The 22,030-nt window shown below is 35.0% G+C and overlaps 1 protein-coding gene across 3 annotated transcripts in view; it reads right to left on the bottom strand.

The window, feature by feature from the left end:
- Positions 1-3,808: 3,808 nt before the first annotated feature.
- LOC130049876 (transient receptor potential cation channel subfamily M member-like 2) overlaps positions 3,809-22,030 on the bottom strand; it is a 32,727-nt gene continuing 14,505 nt past the window's right edge. Inside the window, exons 11-17 of one of the 3 annotated variants that reach the window (XM_056148064.1) lie at positions 21,321-21,402; positions 20,758-20,791; positions 16,914-17,042; positions 8,552-8,606; positions 8,397-8,465; positions 7,557-7,628; positions 3,809-4,869 (exon numbers count right to left, since the gene is read on the bottom strand). In XM_056148064.1, the coding sequence (XP_056004039.1) occupies positions 7,573-7,628; positions 8,397-8,465; positions 8,552-8,606; positions 16,914-17,042; positions 20,758-20,791; positions 21,321-21,402 (425 nt within the window). In that variant the 3' untranslated portion in view covers positions 3,809-4,869; positions 7,557-7,572. Of the gene's footprint in view, positions 4,870-7,556; positions 7,629-8,396; positions 8,482-8,551; positions 8,607-16,913; positions 17,043-20,757; positions 20,792-21,320; positions 21,403-22,030 lie in introns of those variants that run through there. The other 2 variants (XM_056148063.1, XR_008798203.1) reach the window with 2 other exon arrangements.

The raw sequence follows: 22,030 nt of genomic DNA, 5'->3' as shown, positions 1-22,030 counted from the left end.
CACTTTATATATTTTGCTTGTATGCCATTTCCTGCTGACTTCATTAATCAAGTTTCATGTATTTTCATGACTCACGAAGAAAATTTTTGAGAATTCAAGATTCATGGCCTCTGGAGGGTCATCCGACTGTAATGACTCAAAATTGTTTTATTTTTGGGTACTAACTAACAATTCCAATCTGATAAAAATGAGATCCTCCATCTGCTCCTTTGTTTTTATGTTGTAGAGATAATATGAAAACAAAGGAGCGGATCGGGGATCTTATTCTAATCAGATTGTAAAAAAGCCTTACTTAAGGGGGGGGGGTACAACCATACTCCCCCCCCCCCTTTCAAAAGTGTGGGGACATGTGCCCAGACTGTACCTTCCCCTACTCCCCTGTACTGTGTACGACATACTGCACTTTTGAACATTGCAATGGGGGGGGGGGGGGGGCTTCTAACATAAATGAGATATAACTATTTTCACCGTGAGAACATTTGTCTTGTAGCTAACAATTTTATGACGGTTTAAAACGTAACTCGGTAAAAAAAAAAAGTAGTACGGAGAGAATACGTTATGTACATGCAAGAAATAATGCTTTGAGTGCTGAAAACCTGCATATTAGAATTGAGTATTTTTTTTTAACCGTGGTATAATTTCATCTGATCAATCTATGTTAATTTTGTGTTAAAAAGGTGAGGGGGCACAAACCCACTTGTACCCCACCCCCCATCTTCCAAAAGTGAGGGGGCACGTGCCCCCGTCCCCTTGTCCTACACCCCTGATAGGCATAAATTATCCTGTGAAATACTATAGTTTACCCAAAGTTACGGTTCGCACACTCACTCATACCTCTATCAACACTTCCTCATTTTTCAAAATTCTTGAAAAACGATAATGATGCGTAAATGAAATAAGCTATTGACTTCAGCTGAAGAAATATTGTATTTAGACGCAGCTCTTTTTTATGTGTGTGTTTGATTACAGAAAATCTATACATGTAAATAGATAGCATAACTACATTAGTAGATTCAGAGGGAGGTGTGGAGGTTTTATAGGTTGTGCCTCTGCCTATCGTTACAAAATATTGCTTAATAAGGTAAAAATAACACATTTTGAGAATGGAACTCCCATTTTGAAATCTAGAACTTATGGTAAAGCCCCTTTTTGAAAATTCCCTGGATTCGTCCCTGAAATATGCGGATTGTTTCCAGATGTAATTGGTCATGGAACCTACAGTGGGTTTTCCTCAAATTTAATGAACTAGTTCTTACTTTTATTTTATTAACCGTAAAAAAAACCCACCAATTAAACATGGAATAAATTTGATAAGAGGAGCAGCAGGAACGATAACTCTGGGTAAATAATTACCTGAAATCCCGTATGAACTCCTTTGAAATGAATCAATCTGCTAAGAAAGGGAGGGGGTCATTTTTCTACGGGGGGGGGGGGGGGGCATTATTTTTCAGGTATGACACGCAAAATAATGACCCCTGAGTCTTCTTTCTACAAAATTATCCAATTTTTCTACGGCTAGGGGGTCAAGTTTCGACGTCGAAAAATGGTCCCCGGTCATTATTCCATGGGAGTCAAATTTTGCCTCTACACCGGCATTTTGTCCGTCTTGCTGCAGAACTGTATCTCTCTGAGAAAATATTAGGGCAGCTCAAGAGCTACAAATCTATCCCTATGAAAACATTTGATTTACGCACAGAAGCCTTTTTTCACAGCATTCTTGCATTGTCGTCTCAAAAATTTATATAACGAAAACCTAACATATTTTCCAAGCATACATTGAAATATTCATTAAAGCCCCATACGGCCCGAAAATCCACTGCTTTAAATGGTTTCGTTTGTTGACGTAGCTATGTTAGGTACACTGTAGCCAATTCTTACGACTATCCCTCTTGCAGCACATTGAACACAAATACACAATGACAGAGGACGAGTTAGAGTATCGCCCCACAACCTCTTCTACTTGGTGAGGTAAGAATCATTGGTAGAACTCCAGAGGGCCTTAACTAACAGGTGGACAAAGAACACACCATAACACGATAAAGTTTAGATTATTTATTGATAAACAGCAAATATATGACATAAAACGTTATTTCACTATCGTGTTTGTCTTACTGCATTCTGTGTAGCATCGAGGTGGATCACTGTTTGTTATCTTCACTTTTTCATCATAGTAGTGGCCAACTTTTAGTGGTTAATTGGAAAGAAATTCATAGTGAAGTCAACACGGAGTGCAGTAACCATCGCCAGTAAGTTCATCGTAATTGGAACGTACGAGTATTTGTGACGTCATGAACAATATCAATCATTTTATATCATAACTTGTTGTCATACTTGTTTTTTACATAGTATGTTGTTGATTCACTCAGTATCTAGGTTATGACAGTCACGCCCACGTGATATGCTGGTCACATGATCGACGTACATATGTTACACAGCATATATCGTATCTCGGGTAATGGTTGCATCGTTAATATTTGGCTTTTATTTCGCAAAGAAGTATTTGAAGTCCTAGCGCTTTAGTGTTTTTGGGTGCGATGTCATTAAGCAAACGTATTATTCATATGGATATGAATATCGTGGCGCTTTTGATTTGGTTTGAAAGTTGAACTGATTAAATGGGGGCATTTCCTTAATGATAAAATAAGTAAAGACAACGTGCAGTGTTCAATCTCATACTTCCTATAAGGAATGCAGAATCAAGAATAGGACAAACACGGACCCCTGGACACACATGTACCAGAGGGGGTCAGGTGTTTAGAAGGAGTAAGTATCCCCTGTTCACCGCTCACACCCGTCCTGAACCCCATAACTTGATAAGATACATGTGATTTAAATAGCCAGAGACAACAAAATGTTAGATCAATCAACATCCCTAAATCATGCATCCTATAGGCAGCGTTGTTGTTTAGCAGATGAGAAAGCCGGCATTGCATTAGTGATTGACGCCAAATCAGAATTTCACATGGGCAATGAAATGACGACAGCTTTCTGTGTCTTTCAAATGAAATACACTCTGTGACATTTCTGCCATTATACAACACAAAGAAGCAAGCGTACACATTTCGTGATCATCTTATCAAGGTTCAAAGTTGCAATGAAAAAGAAATGTTCATCGCATATGACAAGACAATAATGAATGTTAACAATGTTAATCCGTGTCGTTTCCTTTTATAATGATGATAATAACAACAGTCATAATGAAAAATAAAATATTAATGATGATAATAATAATAATAATAATAATAAAACATCGGTTATAACAGTACAAAACATTCCATTAACGCCAATGTCTTAGATAGCCTTTTATCGTCTTCCCTACTCTTAGTTACCATGTTTACGTCAACGGTAATGGAAAAATAATGATGCAAATATAAAAAATAATAATACAACATTAATAATAACAGTAGAACGACAGTTCATTTCACATCAGTTGGTAGTTTAGTTACTGTGTAATGTAAGACACACGATAAGTCAAGTTACATCTAAAACTTGTAATTCTATTTAAAGAATAATAATACAACATTAATTATAACAGTAGAACGACAGTTCATTTCACATCAGTTGGTAGTTTAGTTACTGTGTAATGTAAGACACACGATAAGTCAAGTTACATCTAAAACTTGTAATTCTATTTAAAGAATAATAATACAACATTAATTATAACAGTAGAACGACAGTTCATTTCACATCAGTTGGTAGTTTAGTTACTGTGTAATGTAAGACACACGATAAGTCAAGTTACATCTAAAACTTGTAATTCTATTTAAAGAATAATAATACAGCATTAATTATAACAGTAGAACGACAGTTCATTTCACATCAGTTGGTAGTTTAGTTACTGTGTAATGTAAGACACACGATAAGTCAAGTTACATCTAAAACTTGTAATTCTATTTAAAGAATAATAATACAACATTAATTATAACAGTAGAACGACAGTTCATTTCACATCAGTTGGTAGTTTAGTTACTGTGTAATGTAAGACACACGATAAGTCAAGTTACATCTAAAACTTGTAATTCTATTTAAAGAAAAAGAAAGTGACGATTTGAAAAAAAGAAAATGATTTACATAACATGTCATCAATGTCAGTTTTTTATAGATTTAATCCTCCAATCAAAATCAAAGAATTCATAATGAATTACCTAAATATTCAGTAAATATATTTGAACATCATCCATAAAGTGTACTTTGAAACATCAAGTATTTCTATCATCTAGACTCTGTTCGACTTTGCTAGTTTTTTAAATAATTTTCTTCTTTTTTTTTTGCAGAATGTTCTAATAATAATAATAATAATAATTGGTTTTATATAGCGCCTTATCCAGCGTATGCTGCTCAGAGCGCTTTACAATTATCAATGTACATTATTACCCCGGCAGACCTTATATCAATCTAGAACTTTCTCAGCTTCCTAGGAAGCATACAGTGCAAGCTGCCATTACAAGCGCTAGAGCACTAACATTCTAACAATATCTTTCACTGTCTATAGCCAGGTACCCTTTTTACACTTGGGTGGAGTGAGGAAATTCATGTAAAGTGCCTTTCCCAAGGACACAATGTCAGCCCTGCCGTGGCCAGGACTCGAACCCACGACCTTTCGGTCGAGAGTCTGACGGCCTAACCACTCGGCCACCGACGCCACGTAATCCCATCGATGATAATGTAATTAAAGACACAGATGAAGATAAAGCACATCTACATTAAAGAGTATACATGAAAACACACTCTTTTGCAATAAATACAATTCTCTGCTTCCATGTTGCATTTTAGTCACCCTTCATTCCAATTTCAGTTTCTAAACCAATCATTTATCCAAAGCAGGTTTTGAAAATAAGTAGATGAATCCAAGGACGGTTGAATCCGAATCTGAAATTGAATACCGTGTACTTATAAAAGTGTAACTATATATCATTGGGTATTAAATTTGAATAAAAATGGTATGTGAATTCGGTGATTCATTCAATAAACGTCAGTTATATGTTGCTTTTATGAAAGGTGAAGATAGCGAAAAGTGACCAATCTCAAACTCCTATACGCAATACAAAATAGATAGTTGGGCAAACGAGGACCCCTGGACACACCAGTGGAATCAGGTGCATAGGAGGAATAAACATCCCCTATTTTAATGAAAAACAGACATTTCAAATACTCGGCCATGTCGCTTTTATATATAATCTTAAAATAACAGCATTGGTCGTATGCAGAAAACATGCCCTCGCATATAGAAATAGTTGAGAGACACATATACCGTGTGTAGATGAATATAGAACACTACGACATAAATTAGCGACGGAGAAGCTGAAGCCATTCTTTTCACTATAGAAGTGACCTGGTAGGTTGCCGTGAATAAGAAATACTCTAATGTTAACGGTGTATATAATATGTAAATTATAAAATTTTAAGAATATAAACAGTAATTAATGAAAAATTTTCATAAAGAACGGTGACAAATGAAAGGTGAAGATAATGAAGATATTGAACAGTGATCAATCTCATGATATCCCATTAAAATACAAAATTAAGAATAAGGCGAACAGGGACCCAAGGACACGGCAGATATGAACCCATGTGGCTAGTAGGAGTAAGCGGCCCCTAATGACCGATTTCACCCAACGTGAACCCTATACCAAGAACAGTCTCGTGGGGATCCGGGTTAGAATAGGTCCCCAGTACATCTTGCTTGTCGTAGAAGGCGACTAAATGGGACGGACCTTCGGATGAGAACGTAAAAACTGAGGCCCCGTGTCACAGCAGGTGTGGCACGATAAAAATTCCTTTCTGTTCAAAGGCTATAAGCGCCGAACATAGGCCACAATTTGGCAGCCCTTCAACGACAGTGGTGACGTATCCATATGAGTGTAATATTCTCGAGAGGGACGTTAACCAATATTGAATCCATCATATACCAAGAACAGGTAAATGAAGTAATCCGTAGTCAAAATCAGTGTGTCCAGAACTTTCTAGAAGTTGGTATGAAACACGTCAGATAACTATATATAGATCATTGTAACGACCATATATCCAATACCGTTAAATACCTATATTATCAAGTCAATTGCTAGTTTTATGCCTCGATTTCAATATTGATAATACGATGAACATGTTTTCACATATCGAATCAGTTGAGACGTAACACGAAATGTTTACGATGGAAAATTTGAAATAATTTCGTTGTCATAAAGTTATGTTTTAGTTTGCAGTTGGCATTGATGATAACTAAAATATCCAAAGATAAAGACTGATGTCTTTTATATAGAATTAAGTGTGATATGTCTAATCAACATATGGGTGAATATACTGCTAATATATAAATTCTACCCATATAGAAGCATTTGAATATATTCTATCTCATAAGAATGTAGAACAAAAATTACTAATGGAACTCAATTTGTGCTCATGGGGGATTTGAACATGGAATTAATGTTTCTTGTATGTTTGAATACAATGTGAAGATAACGAATATTTCTTGCCCACTTCTGCTTCACACTTAGATATTTTATCGAAAGTAGACATTAACGGCAAACTGAAAACTCAACTGTATGACAAACGGGATGATTTCAGCTTCCATATCGTCAACTTTCCATATATCCATATAACCTATCATTGGGTCAAATGCTGTCCGACGTGTTTCATACCGATTGTTAAGCCGTCCTTGGCACACTGATTTTGATTGCGGATAACTCCGTTTACCTGATCAGGATATAGGGTTCGAGGTGGCTGTGACCGGTCAACAGGGGGTTCTTACTCCTCCTAGGCACCTGATCCCACCCCTGGTGTGTCCAGGGGTCGGTGTTTGACCAACGATCTATTTTGTATTGCTTATAGGAGTTTTTAGACTGATCTCTGCTCGTTATCGTCACCTTATATGAAGATGTAGAATATAAAATGATCTGAATGTTAAACTTACATGGTGCCAATTTTGACAAATAGTGTCTCTTTAGTGATGCTCAAGCCGATATTTTGGAAATTCGAAATAACAATGAACTTGTAATAGCTAAGAGGTAAACTAGAGTGCCAAAAAAGTGGAGTCAAATTCATCAAAGGATCAGAGCTATGCATGAGGGAGATATAATCCTTAACTTTGAAATGATTTTCAAAATTTTATCCCGGCAATTAGATATACATTCGTAATTTGAAGCTAGTAACGAAATACTTAGCTACTGGACTGTAGAGACCCTCGGGGACTAACAGTCCACCAGCAGAGGCTTTGACTCAGGGGTCATAATGTAAAACTTATACGGTACTAATTTTGATGCACTACATGAGCATTTCAACAAATAATGCATCACGCCCAAACCGAAATTTTGGAAATTCGAAATGTTAAGTATTTCAATGCTAATGGTATACAGATGTAGCATATAAAGCGTATGAAATTATGATTATAAGGTAATATAATGTTGATGGTGTAAGCAAGTAAATTATGAATGTATTTGAATATAACGTACTATAATGCTCATGGCATATGCATGTAAAGCATAGCATTCCGTGAATGTGTAGTATCATGATGCCACGGACGAATGATTGAATTCGAATCTTTGGGAAAAGATACATACCGTTGTCATCGAAATCTTATACATAAATAACCTTCATATCATCCGACACCATGGAGGGTTGTGGTATCTGATCTGTAATTAACATGCGAATTGATCTTCTCTGATATAAAGTATACGTTACAATGCATATACAATCTTGCGAACTGCAGTTTCAAATATGTAAATTAAACTTGGTATCATCGTAAGTTCCATTAGATAAAATGTAGTGGACCCCCGTAAAAGCAATGACAAATGCGTATGTTTTGTGATCAGGTAATGCAGTTTTGTGACCCCCTTAAATTTGGTGTGCAGAAAAGCCATTGAGTATAAATCAATATATCATTCTTAAAGACTCGCAATCCTGATTTGCATCCTAAAAACATCCTAAAAACATACATACATGTATCCGCGAAAACTTAAATCAATTCGTCTTTTCTTAATGCATGAATTTATGCCAGTAAACTTTTAATTTCATGACAAAAGTTTGAGAGATTGTACAGCCAAATCGAATAAGTACATACCACAACACACAACTAACAAAGAAATCGGAAATTTCTACTCTTGATTTCAAATTCACCAAAGCAGGCCAAAAAACACGATTTCTTAAAAATCATGTAAATATTGTAAAATGGGTTCCCGAACGATCGATACAATATTGAAAACTACCTAACATACAGCGATGCAATGATAATGCATCTGACCTTTATATGGGAGATAAGCTCAAAGCACCGAAAACGACATAATAATGATTGTATTTCTATAAAGAAGTGATGAAAGGGAGCTTATCTCGTTGCTAGTCATTTTGATTTACAGAAACACAAATTCACCAATTTACACTGGACTACAAGTTATAAGTCATACCTTTATCTGCATCCCGTATTTCTGTTGGCGGATTTTTAACCTCTTCCTCGATCATTGTGTCAGGTGATACTAATTGATTGGTAAACTAAGATTTAATTGAACTCTGAATCCAATCAAAACAATTCCAAAGCTTTTAATTATCATGAAAAACTCACCCGCTTTGCATAGGAGTCTTATGTCTCTTTTCATCTGTTCTATTTCATTCAGAATCTGGAAACAATTACATAGTTAATGTGATTCATTTTAAATAAACTTACATGTGCAAAATTGGAAATCGTATTCATAGTCAATGTGACAATAATATGAAAGGTGAAGCGGTGCATTGCTCACGAGATCAAATTCGAAGATGACCCCAACCTAAGGTAGAACAAATTGCAATATATTTGATTTGATGCAGAATTGTGTATAGATTATGGAAATGATGGTTGTAGTTTGATAAAATATGTTTTACTGAGCTTAAATGTGGATTTTCTGTCACAAAGTCACAATTGTTTGAGAAAAACACAGAACGCACATTTTGTACATTTATGGTTGACTTTATGCAAGGAATGAAAACACGATTGGTTCTAAACCATGCAGCCTGATCAAACAGATTGTATCATGCCTTTTATATGCATATACTGTGCAAGTTTTTTGAATAATAAAAGTAATGTGGACTAAAATTGTCAAAAACGTCTGTATTTTTCATTTCACGTACTCTCATTTCTTGCATCTGACAGACCCATTCATGAAAGAAGTTGCATATACTACACATCAAAAGTTTTCTCATTTACTCCTCTGTGAACTGGTATAGAGTATACTTGTGTAGCATAATCTATTAGTCTGTAAAACAGCAAAATGTCATCCCCTCCTTATATTTGAAAGTTCAGCCCCTTTCCTTATTATGAAAGGAAATATCTTTAGTTTAAAAACATTTTTGTTTAATAAGCATTCAGTTTTTTGCCGTTTTCGAGTTATTTTAATAAGTATTTTAAAGAAGCCGACCCTGTAACTCCCTAATGGGAACATTTAGTGAACAGATGAAAAGTGCCTTGTTTGAAAAAAAAAAATCTGAACAACTTTTATTTAAAAACGCTTCACATAATAGTAGTCATTTTCAAGGTATCAGAGATACAAAAATAAGGTTTTGGCCCTTTAAATACATAATTACTTAATATATGACCTAAATAATAATATGTGTAAATGAGGATCGTTAAGACAAACAGTTTTGCTTCTATGACTTATAACAAAATATAAATAGCTCAGGAGATATACTTAAAAGACTCTATACTCTTATGAACCCCTTATTTGAAGGACCAGCATCTTTGTCTTCATATCAAAAGAAAGGTCTTGTGTTTTCAATCAGTTTTTGTTCAATAAGTATTCAGAAATTCTTTACCATTTTCAAGTTATCAAAATAAGTAATTTTAGGAGCCGACCCTGTAAATCCCTTATTGTTCCAGTTAGGGAGTCACAGGGTCGGTCCCTATCGAAAACGTGAAAACTGCACATTATTAAAAACAGTATTCTAAACAACTTTTGCTCAATAATGCTTTTCAAAATATTTGTTGTTTTCAAGTAAGAAGAGACAAACGATTGATTCTTTTTTACCACTTAAACATTTAACAAAAACAATTAGATGTGTATTTAGTGATTGCCATGATGAACATTTTATGATCTACGACTGTTCACGAGATGTTAATGAATTAGAAGATATTCGATTGAGACCATGAGCACCTCTGTACCCCCTTTTTGATGGGTAATCCCTTTTTGTTTCATATGGACGGAAATATGTTGAAAAGGTACACTCTTTTTGTTATATATGTTTTCACAAAATGTTGCCTAGAAAATGATGATGTAGATCAAATGTCAAAAAGCATAGAAATCAACGAAACATTTTCTCATCCATTTTGTTCAGGATAAGGCAAGCATTTAGGCGAATCACTTCCGGTCAAAACATAGGTCTTTAAAAACATCTACGATATCTTGTCTCTAAATTTCGATACTCTAGCTTTGATAGTTACGGAGGAGATATACGTGAACAAGTCGTGCTTCAAAAAAGCACTAAATGGGAGATAACTACCGATCGGGAGGGACGTTTCAATAATTAGTACGCATGTAAAGTATCTTCACCAAAAGAAATTTTTTCTGAAAATTTCATCAAAATCGATCATGCAATGGTGGAAAAATCGAGGGAAATACCAAGGAAAATAATAATTATAATAATAATATAGAAGAAAAACATACAGTAGAAAAACATTAAGATCTCCCGCAATAGACGGGTTGATTGATTGTATCTTGCTTAACGTTTCGCTCAAGATTTGTTCACTCATATGGAGACGTCTGTTACGGCACGTTTGGTCGCTAGGCGACGATACATGCGGCACGTTTCGTCACCGACGACCATTCGTGCCGCACGTTTCGTCGCCAGCGACCAAACATACCGCACGTATCGTCGCTCGTCGACTGAACGTGTCGTGAGGGTGGACACGAATGGTCGTCAATTTTAGGTCATACCCAAAACACGTATGGTCGCCACCCAAGCCCCCTGTCCCAACTTTGCTTTTGTTTTGAAGAAAATGTGTGTGTGAGTGTGTGTTCGTTCGTGTCTGTGTGTATTTGAGTGAGTGTGTGCGCGTGTGCATGTGTGCATGTATGTGCGCATACGTGCATGTATGTGTGCGTGCGTATGTATTTGTGTACATTCATGTGTAATAAAGTTTGTTTTGCATTACACACGCACATACGTGCAGACATTTGTGCCACAAGTCAAGTACGATACTTAGCTAATAAACAAAAAAAGGGTATTTCTGGATGGAATTTGATGTGAATTTATTTTGCAAACACACGAGTTGTAATATTTTAACAACACAATGCTCTTACATACATACCATCCTTATTTTACGCCGTTTTCACATTTATTCCTCATCAAAGATATCTCATAAAGTTTATAAGACATCATATAAAAAAAATTGAAATATCTTAATGAAATATGTTTTTATAAGATATCTCATTTAATGTATGATATATCTTACATAGTATATAATATATCTCATAACCTTTATAAGATATCTTATTTACATTTTTGGTTTAAGATATCTCATAAAGTTTTTAAAAATATTTCATAAATATAGATGAGATATATTATAAAAACATATCTTATAAAGTTTATGAGATATCTTATATAGTTCAAAAGATATCTTATATATTTTATGAGCTATACTATCAACTGTAAATTATATGAGATATCTTATAACAATTATTATATGTCTTATTCAAAATAAAATATATATCATAAATTATATAAGATGCCTTTATAGAGGAGTGAATTTAGATATGTTTGCCCAACTATCTATATTGTATTGCTTATAGGAGTTATGAGATTTATCACTGTTCGTTATCTTCGCCTTTCATGCTATTGGATGCTTCAGACCTGGTAAGTTGCTTATATTTGCTTACTCCACCTGTTCAATTTTATGTGTATTGTATACAATTTCCGATCTTGTAGCTTTTTCAATTGTCTCAGACGATTGTTAATCCTATGAATGAATGAATATTAAAGAAGTGTCACTTAGAATTAATTAAAGCTTTACACCAATAAATGCATCGTCTTCAGACTTCTTTTTTAATATACGTTTGGAAGTTCTAGGATGCTCACAAAAAAACCCCGCACAATTGTTTTTAAATACAAGTGAAAACACATAATTTAACAACTCGGGAAATGTTCAGCTGGATTATGTGTTCGAACACAGAATGCTTTCTTTTCGGGCCGCGCTCTGTACATATATAGTTGCGAATAGCAGATATGAAATTATGTGGCTACTGTGAATTTCTTGATGATGCCATACGGGGTTTTCTGCTGTCAAGTTATCCTGCGAGGGTTTTCCTGGCTTTGTTCCCGACTTTTTGCAACCGGCTGCTCAACTTAAAACTGCGACTGACTCAACTACTTGTTCAGACACACACGAGCGAACACACACTCACACGCACATTTTCTGCAAAACAAAAGCAAAGTTGGGGTTTGAAACAGGGGGCTTGGGTGGCGATCATTCGTGCTCGGGCATGGCCTAAAATTGACGACCATTCGTGTTCACCCTCACGGCAGGTTCGGTCGCCAGGCGACGATATGTGCGGCATGTTTGGTCGCTGGCGACGAAACGTGTGACACGAATGGTCGTCGGCGACGAAACGTACCGCACGTATCGTCGCCGGGCGACCAAACGTGCCGTAACAGTCGTCACCAAGACTGGTGAAGGGTTTCAAATGCAGGCCTATGCTCGGCGCTTATGGCCATTGTCATCCGTTTTTAAGGTCATCTCCGAGGACCCGTGACATTCACACCTGATGCCGAGCGTTTGGCGATGGAACTGTCACTCTCTGTTTTAACGGCTTTGGCCTGTCGCGGCCGGGATTCGAGCCCCGGCCTTTCGCGGGGCGAACGCTCTAACCTCTCGGTCACCGCGGTGGTTACCTTAACTAGAAGAGATACAGTTGCGAACAACGGGTAGTTTTTTTGTAAGATTCAGAATAGATGAGATATGACGGTACAGAAAAGCATAAAACGTCACTGGATTTATACATACAGAATGTTGAGAAGTGCTATTATTAAGAGACTAACCATCTCAATATATTACCATTTTTTAACATAAACTCGGATACATACTGAAAATACTTTAAACACTTCGGGCCCCTTATGGGAATGCCCAAACACTTTTTCTTAATATCAAAGAAAAGGTCTTGGGTTTTGAAATAACAGTCCACCAGCAGAGGCCTCGACCCAGGGGTCATAATGTAAAACTTATATGGTACCAATTTTGATGCACCAGATGTGCGTTTCGACAAATAATGTCTCGTCAGTGATGCTCAACCGAAATGTTTGAAATCCAAAATAATTATGAAGTTTTAGAGCTAAATATAGCTAAAAACAGCGTGCCAAAAAAAGTGGAGCCAAATTTGTCCAAGGATAAGAGCTATGCATGAGGGAGATAATCCTTAATTTTGAAATTTTATAACAGCAATTAAATATACATCCGTATGTTCAAGCTAGTAACGAAGTACTTAGCTACTGGGCTGTAGAGACCCTCGGGGACTAACAGTCCACCAGCAGAGGCCTCGACCCAGGGGTCATAATGTAAACCTTATGCGGTACCAATTTTGATGCACCAGATGTCCATTTCGACAAATAATGTCTCTTCAGCGTGCCAAAAAATGGAGCCAAATTCGTCCAAGTGTAAGAGCTATGCATGTAATTCTTTTCGTTTGTCTTGAAGAAGGGACGGGTCGTCCCGAAAATTTGACAATCTTGTTGTTCGTGTCGTTGGTCATTTTAGTGTTTTATATATATATAAGTTCCAACAACACCCGATACCTAAAAGTGTCGGATCCAAAACATGGATACGAGGTCAAATGCAAACAAAAAATAGAGAAAGCAATAAAATGACATACGACACGAACAATCAGATTGTCAAAATTTCGGAACCAAGTAATAGTATGAAACGAAAATAATTACATAATGTGGCCAATATTAACAGAGAATAATTACAAAACTACATATAAATACATTTAGCACTACAACTACACTAATCTACAAACGTATTTACAACGCAGACTACATGCTTTTGGTCTTTAGGCTTGCCAATCAATGTTAAAAACGGAGCGAATTAGGGCATGCCTTATTCGCCCAAAGAGCTGTTCCAAAATGTACGATGTGATAAAAATAGACTTAATTAATCTCAAGTGGAACGAGTTGACCCTATTACGTTGACAACTAGTACAGCTAACTCGTACCCAGAAAGATTCTAATTTAACTATGCATTAAGAATACATAATTTATAAAAGATAACAATAAGAAAAAATATTAACACAAAAAGAAAACTAAAAATAAACTATGTAAATGAATGAACACTATAAAAATGAAATAAGAAATGAACAAAAATTTGAGAGAAATATAATGTAAAAGCAAGTTTGAATAAGTAAACAAAGTGGACCAACTCAAACAAAAAACAAAGAATAAGCAGCCTTGGAAATTGAATCAACATCAGCAATTTCCATACTGATTATATCTAGGGTAGAGGTGCAAACAACATAGAATCATGGAAACTGATAAATGGGTATATATAAGGCTTTAGCCTCCTCTGGACCTCTGAATTGAAGGGCAATACCCTTTGTATGAACTTAGAGGTCTTGTCTTTTTAAGCATTTTTGTTTTATAAGCATTCATAAGTTCTTTGCCGTTTTCAAGACATTTATATAAGTACTTTAAAGAGCCCGACCCTGTAACTCGTTTAGTGAAAAAAAAAATGAAAAGTGCATATTGTTAAGAACATTATTTTGAACAACTTCTGTCCAATAATGCTTTCCAAAACAGTTGTCCTTTTCGAGATATAAGAGATAAATAAATATGGATTTGACCTTTTAAACCCCTAATTGCGAAACATATCACATAGATAATGGTATGTTTAGATGGGGATCGTGAAGATGGACAGTTTCATTTCTTTGTCTTATAACAAAATATAAATAGCTCTGAAGATATACTTAAGAGGCTTTATACTCTTCTGTGTCCCTTATTTGAAGGGCTAGCCCTTTTTTGTTATTATGAAAAAAGGTCTTTTGTTTTTAAACATTTTGTTGAATAAGCATTTAGAAGTTCTATACCGATTACGAAGTATTCTATCGGGGCTAACCCAGTTTTTCCCCAATGGGAGGGTTTATTGAGAAATCGAAAAGTGCAGGTTCGGAATAGCATTGTTCTTAACAACTTTTGTTCAATAATGCTTTATAAAATAGTTGTCCTTTTGTAGAAATAAGAGATACAAAAATTATGGGCTTGGTCCCTTAATCCACCAATTACGTAATACATTACCTAAATAACGATATCTTTAGATTGTGATCGTAAAGAAGAACAGTTTCGCTTGAATGACTTATATCAAAAGATACATAGCTCAGGGGATCTACTTAAAATACTTTAGACTGTTCTCGGTCCCTTATTTGAAGAAACAGCCTAGAGTTATCAAAATAGGGGCCGACCCTGTAACTCTCAAATGGGAGGATTTAGTGTAACAATGAAAAGCAAATTTTCTAAAGAACAATATTCTGAGGAACTTTCACTGAATAATGATTTACGAAATATTTTTGTTTGTTTTTAAGCTAGAGGAACCGAACAATTGACTCTCTTTGACCCCTTAAATCCCTAATTACGTCACATACGACCAAAACAATTATATGTGTAGATAGTGATTGTCATGAAGATTTTATATTCTACATTTAATCCCAATGATTTGGAAGATATTTGACTGATGTTTTGAGCCCTTGTAGACCCCTTTTGTGATATATCAGCCCTTTTGTCTTCATAGGAAGAAAAAGATGTTAGAAAAGTGCAATCTTTTGTCATATATGTCTTTTAAAAATATTGCATACAAAAGAAATAATCTACATCAAATATAAAAATCACAGAAATCAACGATTTTTTTTCTGTTTTTTGCAGGTCCAGGCAAGCGTTCAGGCGAATCACTTCCCGGTCAAGTGGAACGCCTTTACAGACATCTAGAATTATGACTTTATCTTGCCTCAACTTTCCAATACTCTAGCTTGATGGTTACGGAGGAGATAGGTGGATAATTCGGGCACCCTAAAACTCACTAAAAGAGATATACATCGCCACTGGAATTGATGTTTCGCTCATAAATTGGCACGTACAGTAGCTTTATCAATAGACAACTTTGCTGAAAATTTCATTAAAATTCTTTGACAAATGGCTGGGAAAAACATACAGTAGAAAAAAGTAAGCTCTTCCATAGGAGACGGAAAACCTCAATAAGAAACGTGAAAAAAGAAATAATAAAATAATAGAAGGGTCTTCCGCTGAAGACACAAGACCCAAATGATAAACCGTACAATCAATATACGGTATTCCGTCTGAAACGGAAGACCTTAATAAGACACACAGTAAAAACAATAAACCTTCTCACAATTGTATTATGTATCAACAAGAGAATCACTTTAAAACAAAGAATGAGCATCATTCAAGTTAATCAATGTAACACTACGATATAATAAATGAGTCAAATATATATTAGGACTAGCTACAACTAAAAAGTAACATTATCAGTAACACCATTTTTAAAACTAATAAATTGAGATATGAATACATGCCTAGCTTATGAGAAAGCGAAAATACCATACAGTGGTAAATCTCATATTACTTCTTTTAAATAAAATGGAAAACATCCAGTGTTAAATTAAAAAAAAATAAAAATTGATGTATAAATATACAACAATAGAGCAAAAACTCAAAGTAATGCACGTTTTGAATATATGATGATGTGTTTATAAAAAAACAACATCACTGTTTGTATTTGATTTCCATATCAATCTTCAATTTTGACTGCAGAAGCAATCACGATACAGACTGCCTATGACTAGACTTAATCATAACGTGATATATCTCTTAGACATTTTCAGATTTCCTCTCATGTTTAACACTATAAAACAAATCTTGAAGGAATTAAATGTTAAGTACTGCAAGTTTGAAATACTGACCTCTGAACTTCTCTCGTCAATCTTGTTCGTTCTTTCGTCCATCTTGTTCGTTCTTTCGTCAATTTTGTTCGTCCTTTCTTCGATCTTGTTCGTGACTCTTTTATGGTTCTCTACCTCCGTTTGGAGAACCTGTTTTTTTAAAAAAAAAAATTAATTACGACATCAACATTACATTATATTAACCAGTTTCATTCTAACTTGTCTGCATCATAAATTATACATTATCAGTGGTTCTTTTTGAGTTTTCAGTTTCTGTGGTTTTCTTGTTCGTGTGTAACCGATTATCTGGATCAAACCCTATGCTACACCATGTGTTAAAGCTGACATCTGAAGACATATATGAAAGTTTCGGTTATTTAGAAAGATATGTCATATGTGATCTTTCCACAAGATGTATTATGCGAAACTATAAACTATAAATCACCATTCTTGTTTCAGGGGTAAGTAATTAACACATTAAATGCTACAGTATATGAAGCTTATCTTATGGTATGAAAAATGCAATAAATTGACTCTTGCCTTTAATATTATGCAGAATTGTAAAGCTTATCCTGAATCTGTAACATATCGTCCCAGAGGTATTTTTTTGAACTTCGTGAAGGAATAATTCGCGGAAGATGAAAAATTTGCACAGTAAATTACATGTCCACTATTAAAAATTACATGTCGATAATATGTTTTAAAAGGTTGATCAACGATGCATGTAGTGATAATGGTTGGTGAGAGGGCATCGGATAGTCAAAACTCGTACAACGGCATCAAATCTACGATGACCACCTGACTGCATACACGTCAGATAGTTTGTCTGGTCAAAATATAGGGCTCACGGCGAGTGTAACCGGTCTACAGGGAATGTTTACTTTTAATAAGCACCTGATCCCACCTCTATTGATGTTTCCAGGGGTCTGTGTTTGCCCAACTATCTAGCATTGCTTGTAGGAGGTGTGAGATTGATCACTGTTCGTTATCTTCACCTGTCTTATTCTTATGCTTGTAGGAAGTGTGATATTGATCACTGTTCATTATCTTCACCTGCCGTAGTCTTATTTTTAACTGTGGTGAAGTCCAGTTATTCAATTTCAAAACAGATAACTTCTACAATATTACTTCGTTTCCCCAGAAACGAAGGGACGGGTGTGTTGAATTGGTCGAACGAATATCAGAGGTCAATCAGCATATATGTTACAGTTTGATGACCAAAAAAAAAAATGCCGGTTCTCAGTTTTATGATTATCAGTGCAGTTTACTCAACTTGATATACAGAAGTGACTCTACCACAAAACTAGGACACTTATTCAATTTGAATTCACAATGGAATGTGATTTATCTGACCATATCTTTTAACCTTTGCAACCTTTGGAACGAACAAAAAGAATGCATTGTACCCTGCCATTCACAGACGTGCCGATACCGAGATGTGCTGCTTTGCTCTATCGCCTACGTTATGAATGAATTGAAGAGGAATTACATGGTGGTATTAGCTCAGAAGAGCATGAGTCAGATTTGATTTAATAGAGTGGACTGGAATGATATTTTATATATAGAAAAGGTGTACAGTTCGTACAGAACACCACTACAGGCAAATATAACTGTGCGAGGAGTCTTTCAGCGTCACCCCTCACTAAATATCATGATGATCTGAAAATCTAAAAAAATAGCATGTATATATTGTTTATAAAAAATATGTGCAGCGCTTCTCATTTGACTTGTTTTAAATTATTTTCCTCTTTTATGTACCTCTGTCTCTACATTAGAAAAAAAACCGTGTAGATGACTGATGATCTATTCTATTATGATATGCATCGCTTTTTTCTCAAAGTAGGTGAAGCACTTGTCCATTAGCTACCAACAATGTGATGTCACAGAACAGCGTTATGCATGGAAACGCATTAAGTGGTCGATCGACAAGGGATAATTACTCCTCCTAGGCACCTAATCCCACCCCTGATAACCACTGGTGTGTCCAGGGGTCCGTTTTTGCCCACCTATTTATTTTGTATTGCTTACCGGAGTTATGAGATTGATCACTGTTCGGTATCTTCACCTTTCATTAAGATCAGTGGGGCACTAGGAATTCATAGTGATGCACAGTGCATGTTGTAGTCTTAAATTGGAATTATCGAATGGTGGGGATAACACTAACTAGAGGATTGTCCTGCACCCTGATAGTGAAACATAAAATGACATATCAATGCCAAGTATTGAGAATCACGATCTGCATGGAAATTGTTTATCAATTATCTACACATAAAGTGAGAGTGACATCTATTTTATAACTTACACAGTACAGTACAATACCACCGCCCTAGTTAATCAAGTAATGCTAGTTAAATTTACCACACATGCATTCAACTGTACAAATTGTATGTTGTACACTACATTACTATACGTGTATAACATTATAACCTGCGTCACATTGTATTTGAATATTGCATCTGTTGGATGTGGGGACTCTAAAATTGCTGAGAGAAGGAAATTGTTTGAAGCAACATGGAAAAAATCGTTGACCGAGGAATGACAAGGTGTCAACATTTAATCATGCATACATATGTGTTTACAACAGTGATTGTTGTATCAAAATTATTGTGAAATGGTAACATACATGTATGACCATTTTATGTACATTGTTTGTATGTGTCTTGAATAATTCCTGCAAATTTTTAATATAAGTGTGGGAATTTGGTTCCTTTTTCTTTCAATTTAATGCAATCTTTTGAAAATAGTAATTTACTTGTGTATATTGTATTGGATTTAAAAAAACGAATCACTCATAAATTCATATATCTTTCTTTTCTTTTTATGAATATTGCATACTATTTATATGAATATCGCACGGTGTTCACATGAATAACAGACAAATTGGAATTCGCACGATTTTCATGCGATATTATAGTCGCATGAAAATCGCATGAATGTTGCGTGGACATTTTATGAACACATTCGCATGAAATTCGCATGAAGTATTTTTCGCATGATTTTAACATGATTTTCACATAAATTTCATGCGAATAGGAAAACGCATGAAAATCATGCTAGCCACTTTTCCCTGTGTAGGGATTTCGATGCAGACCAAGTCTTACGAAGGTCACTATATAGAGCGACTTGAATATAGAGCTTGAATGAAAAGTGAATACCATAATTGTCTAAAAAGTACGTTTTCTGTAATCAATGTATTTCACAAGAAAACCAAGCATTCAATGCAGAAATTTTAGATTCATTCACAAGTGCAAAACTTCTTTGGACTAAGTAGCAGATTTGGCATCAGTGTGGTCCTAAGGGAAGTTGGGATTGATTTAACTCCAAGCACTACTATATTCCGTGTGGAGATAATGAATACTACCAGCAAGTAGTATTTTAACAAAAGCAAGACCCCCTTGCTGAAGCCCTTCCTGGACAAACTATTAAAGAAGGCTGATATACCACACTGTTGCGATACCGTGTAATAAATCACAAAAACATAACACAGAGTTGTTGTTTTTTTTCTGAAAGAGAGTGCAAATTTACAAGAACTTCTTCCGGTATTCTTCTGATTATTTCCGCTGAATACAACCGTTCTAGAAGAAGGAGGATAGTATGAAACGACATATTGCCCTATCCTCAAACAATATGTCATGCTAATAATTTTTCTTGACAACCGCCTTCTGGGATACAACAATCATCTCTGTGAAAATCTTATTTAATTGATTCTCCATGAAAACAATTGCGATAATTCATTGGCGTAAATTTGTCTTTGTAGTTTCACACGCCTATCAGTCGTACATAGTTTTTTTCTCCTCGAAAAACAAGTCTAAAACTCCAAGTAACAGGTGATTATATAAGGTAGATCTATACATAATATACCTACTGTTAGTTTGTCTTCATCTGTTCCCTCCAGATCACTAAAATGTAATACCTTTATGTACAGTAACATACTATCTACAAGACATGACAATATGAGAATTGCTTGTTAAAAGTATATCTTTCAAAATCTCGAAATTTAAACTGGCTATTCTAGAATGTAGTTACGTCGAGTATTTAGTGCAAATTATTATATCTTTACAATGGAAATAATGACACTTATGTATACAGACGAAGATAGTTAAACAAGTTCTCAATATCTTAACAACCAGATAAGGAATTGCTGCTATGTACACTGTAACAGTTAAAACGTGATGGCATGCATGTAAGTTATTGTATGTTTGTTTAAAATCGAAATACAACAATGTTATTTTAGAGCCTATACACTAACATCATAGCTATCAGAAATATAAAATGGGGAACATAGTATTTGATGATTAATAGTATATGCGTATGACAGCTTATACCAGAAAATATCAATACCGATGACGATGTTCTGTATTCATCAATACGTAAATGTACTATTATTAAAGAGCATTTCATGCCTTGATGAGTATTACTGGAAATTACCCCGATGCTTCCAATGCAGCCTTTCCTTCTGCATCTAGCGTTTCATCCAATTTCAAGTCAAAGTTTGCGTCATATATAAAGACTGAGAAAAAAGAGGGAAGATATATATATATATATATATATATATATATATATATATATATATATATATATATATATATATATTATCATACTTTATTTGTTCAATGCAAAATGTATCTGAAAAAGAAAAAAAAAATGTTTTTGTTAACTACATTCATCCCAAACGACCGATCTCGTAAACTTTGACGTCACACATGCTGGATGTCACCACAGTGCTCATCAATAGAGTATGTGTGACTACGAATTGCGGATAGATTGTTCAATATGTGTGTATCTTTGCTGCAGATGATACTCACTATTGGGCTGAACTACATGTAGAATGTTAAAGAATATATTATTTGTGAGGCAAATACAGAAGCGTACGAGAAAAGCAATGGCATCTTTGTATGAGAGATAAATGTATGAGAGATAAATGTATGACAAATAAATGATACAAAAGGTTCATGTTTGGTGAAAACAGTAAATGCATTCATTCACCATGTCTGTCATAGATATAGCCGTAAAATAGTGGTTAAATAAGTTTCAAATGACATTTAAGCATGCGTGTACATAATAGTGTGGCATCGTTTTCTTTTCAATTTTAAAATAGGGGAATGTACTGGTCTAAAATCAAGTTAATAATAAAAATT

The sequence above is a fragment of the Ostrea edulis genome, chromosome 8 (genome assembly GCF_947568905.1).
Source record: "Ostrea edulis chromosome 8, xbOstEdul1.1, whole genome shotgun sequence".
In the NCBI taxonomy this organism is placed as follows: Eukaryota; Metazoa; Mollusca; class Bivalvia; order Ostreida; family Ostreidae; genus Ostrea; species Ostrea edulis.
Note: the sequence above shows the minus strand (reverse complement) of the source record. Positions and strands in the feature narration are given on the sequence as shown.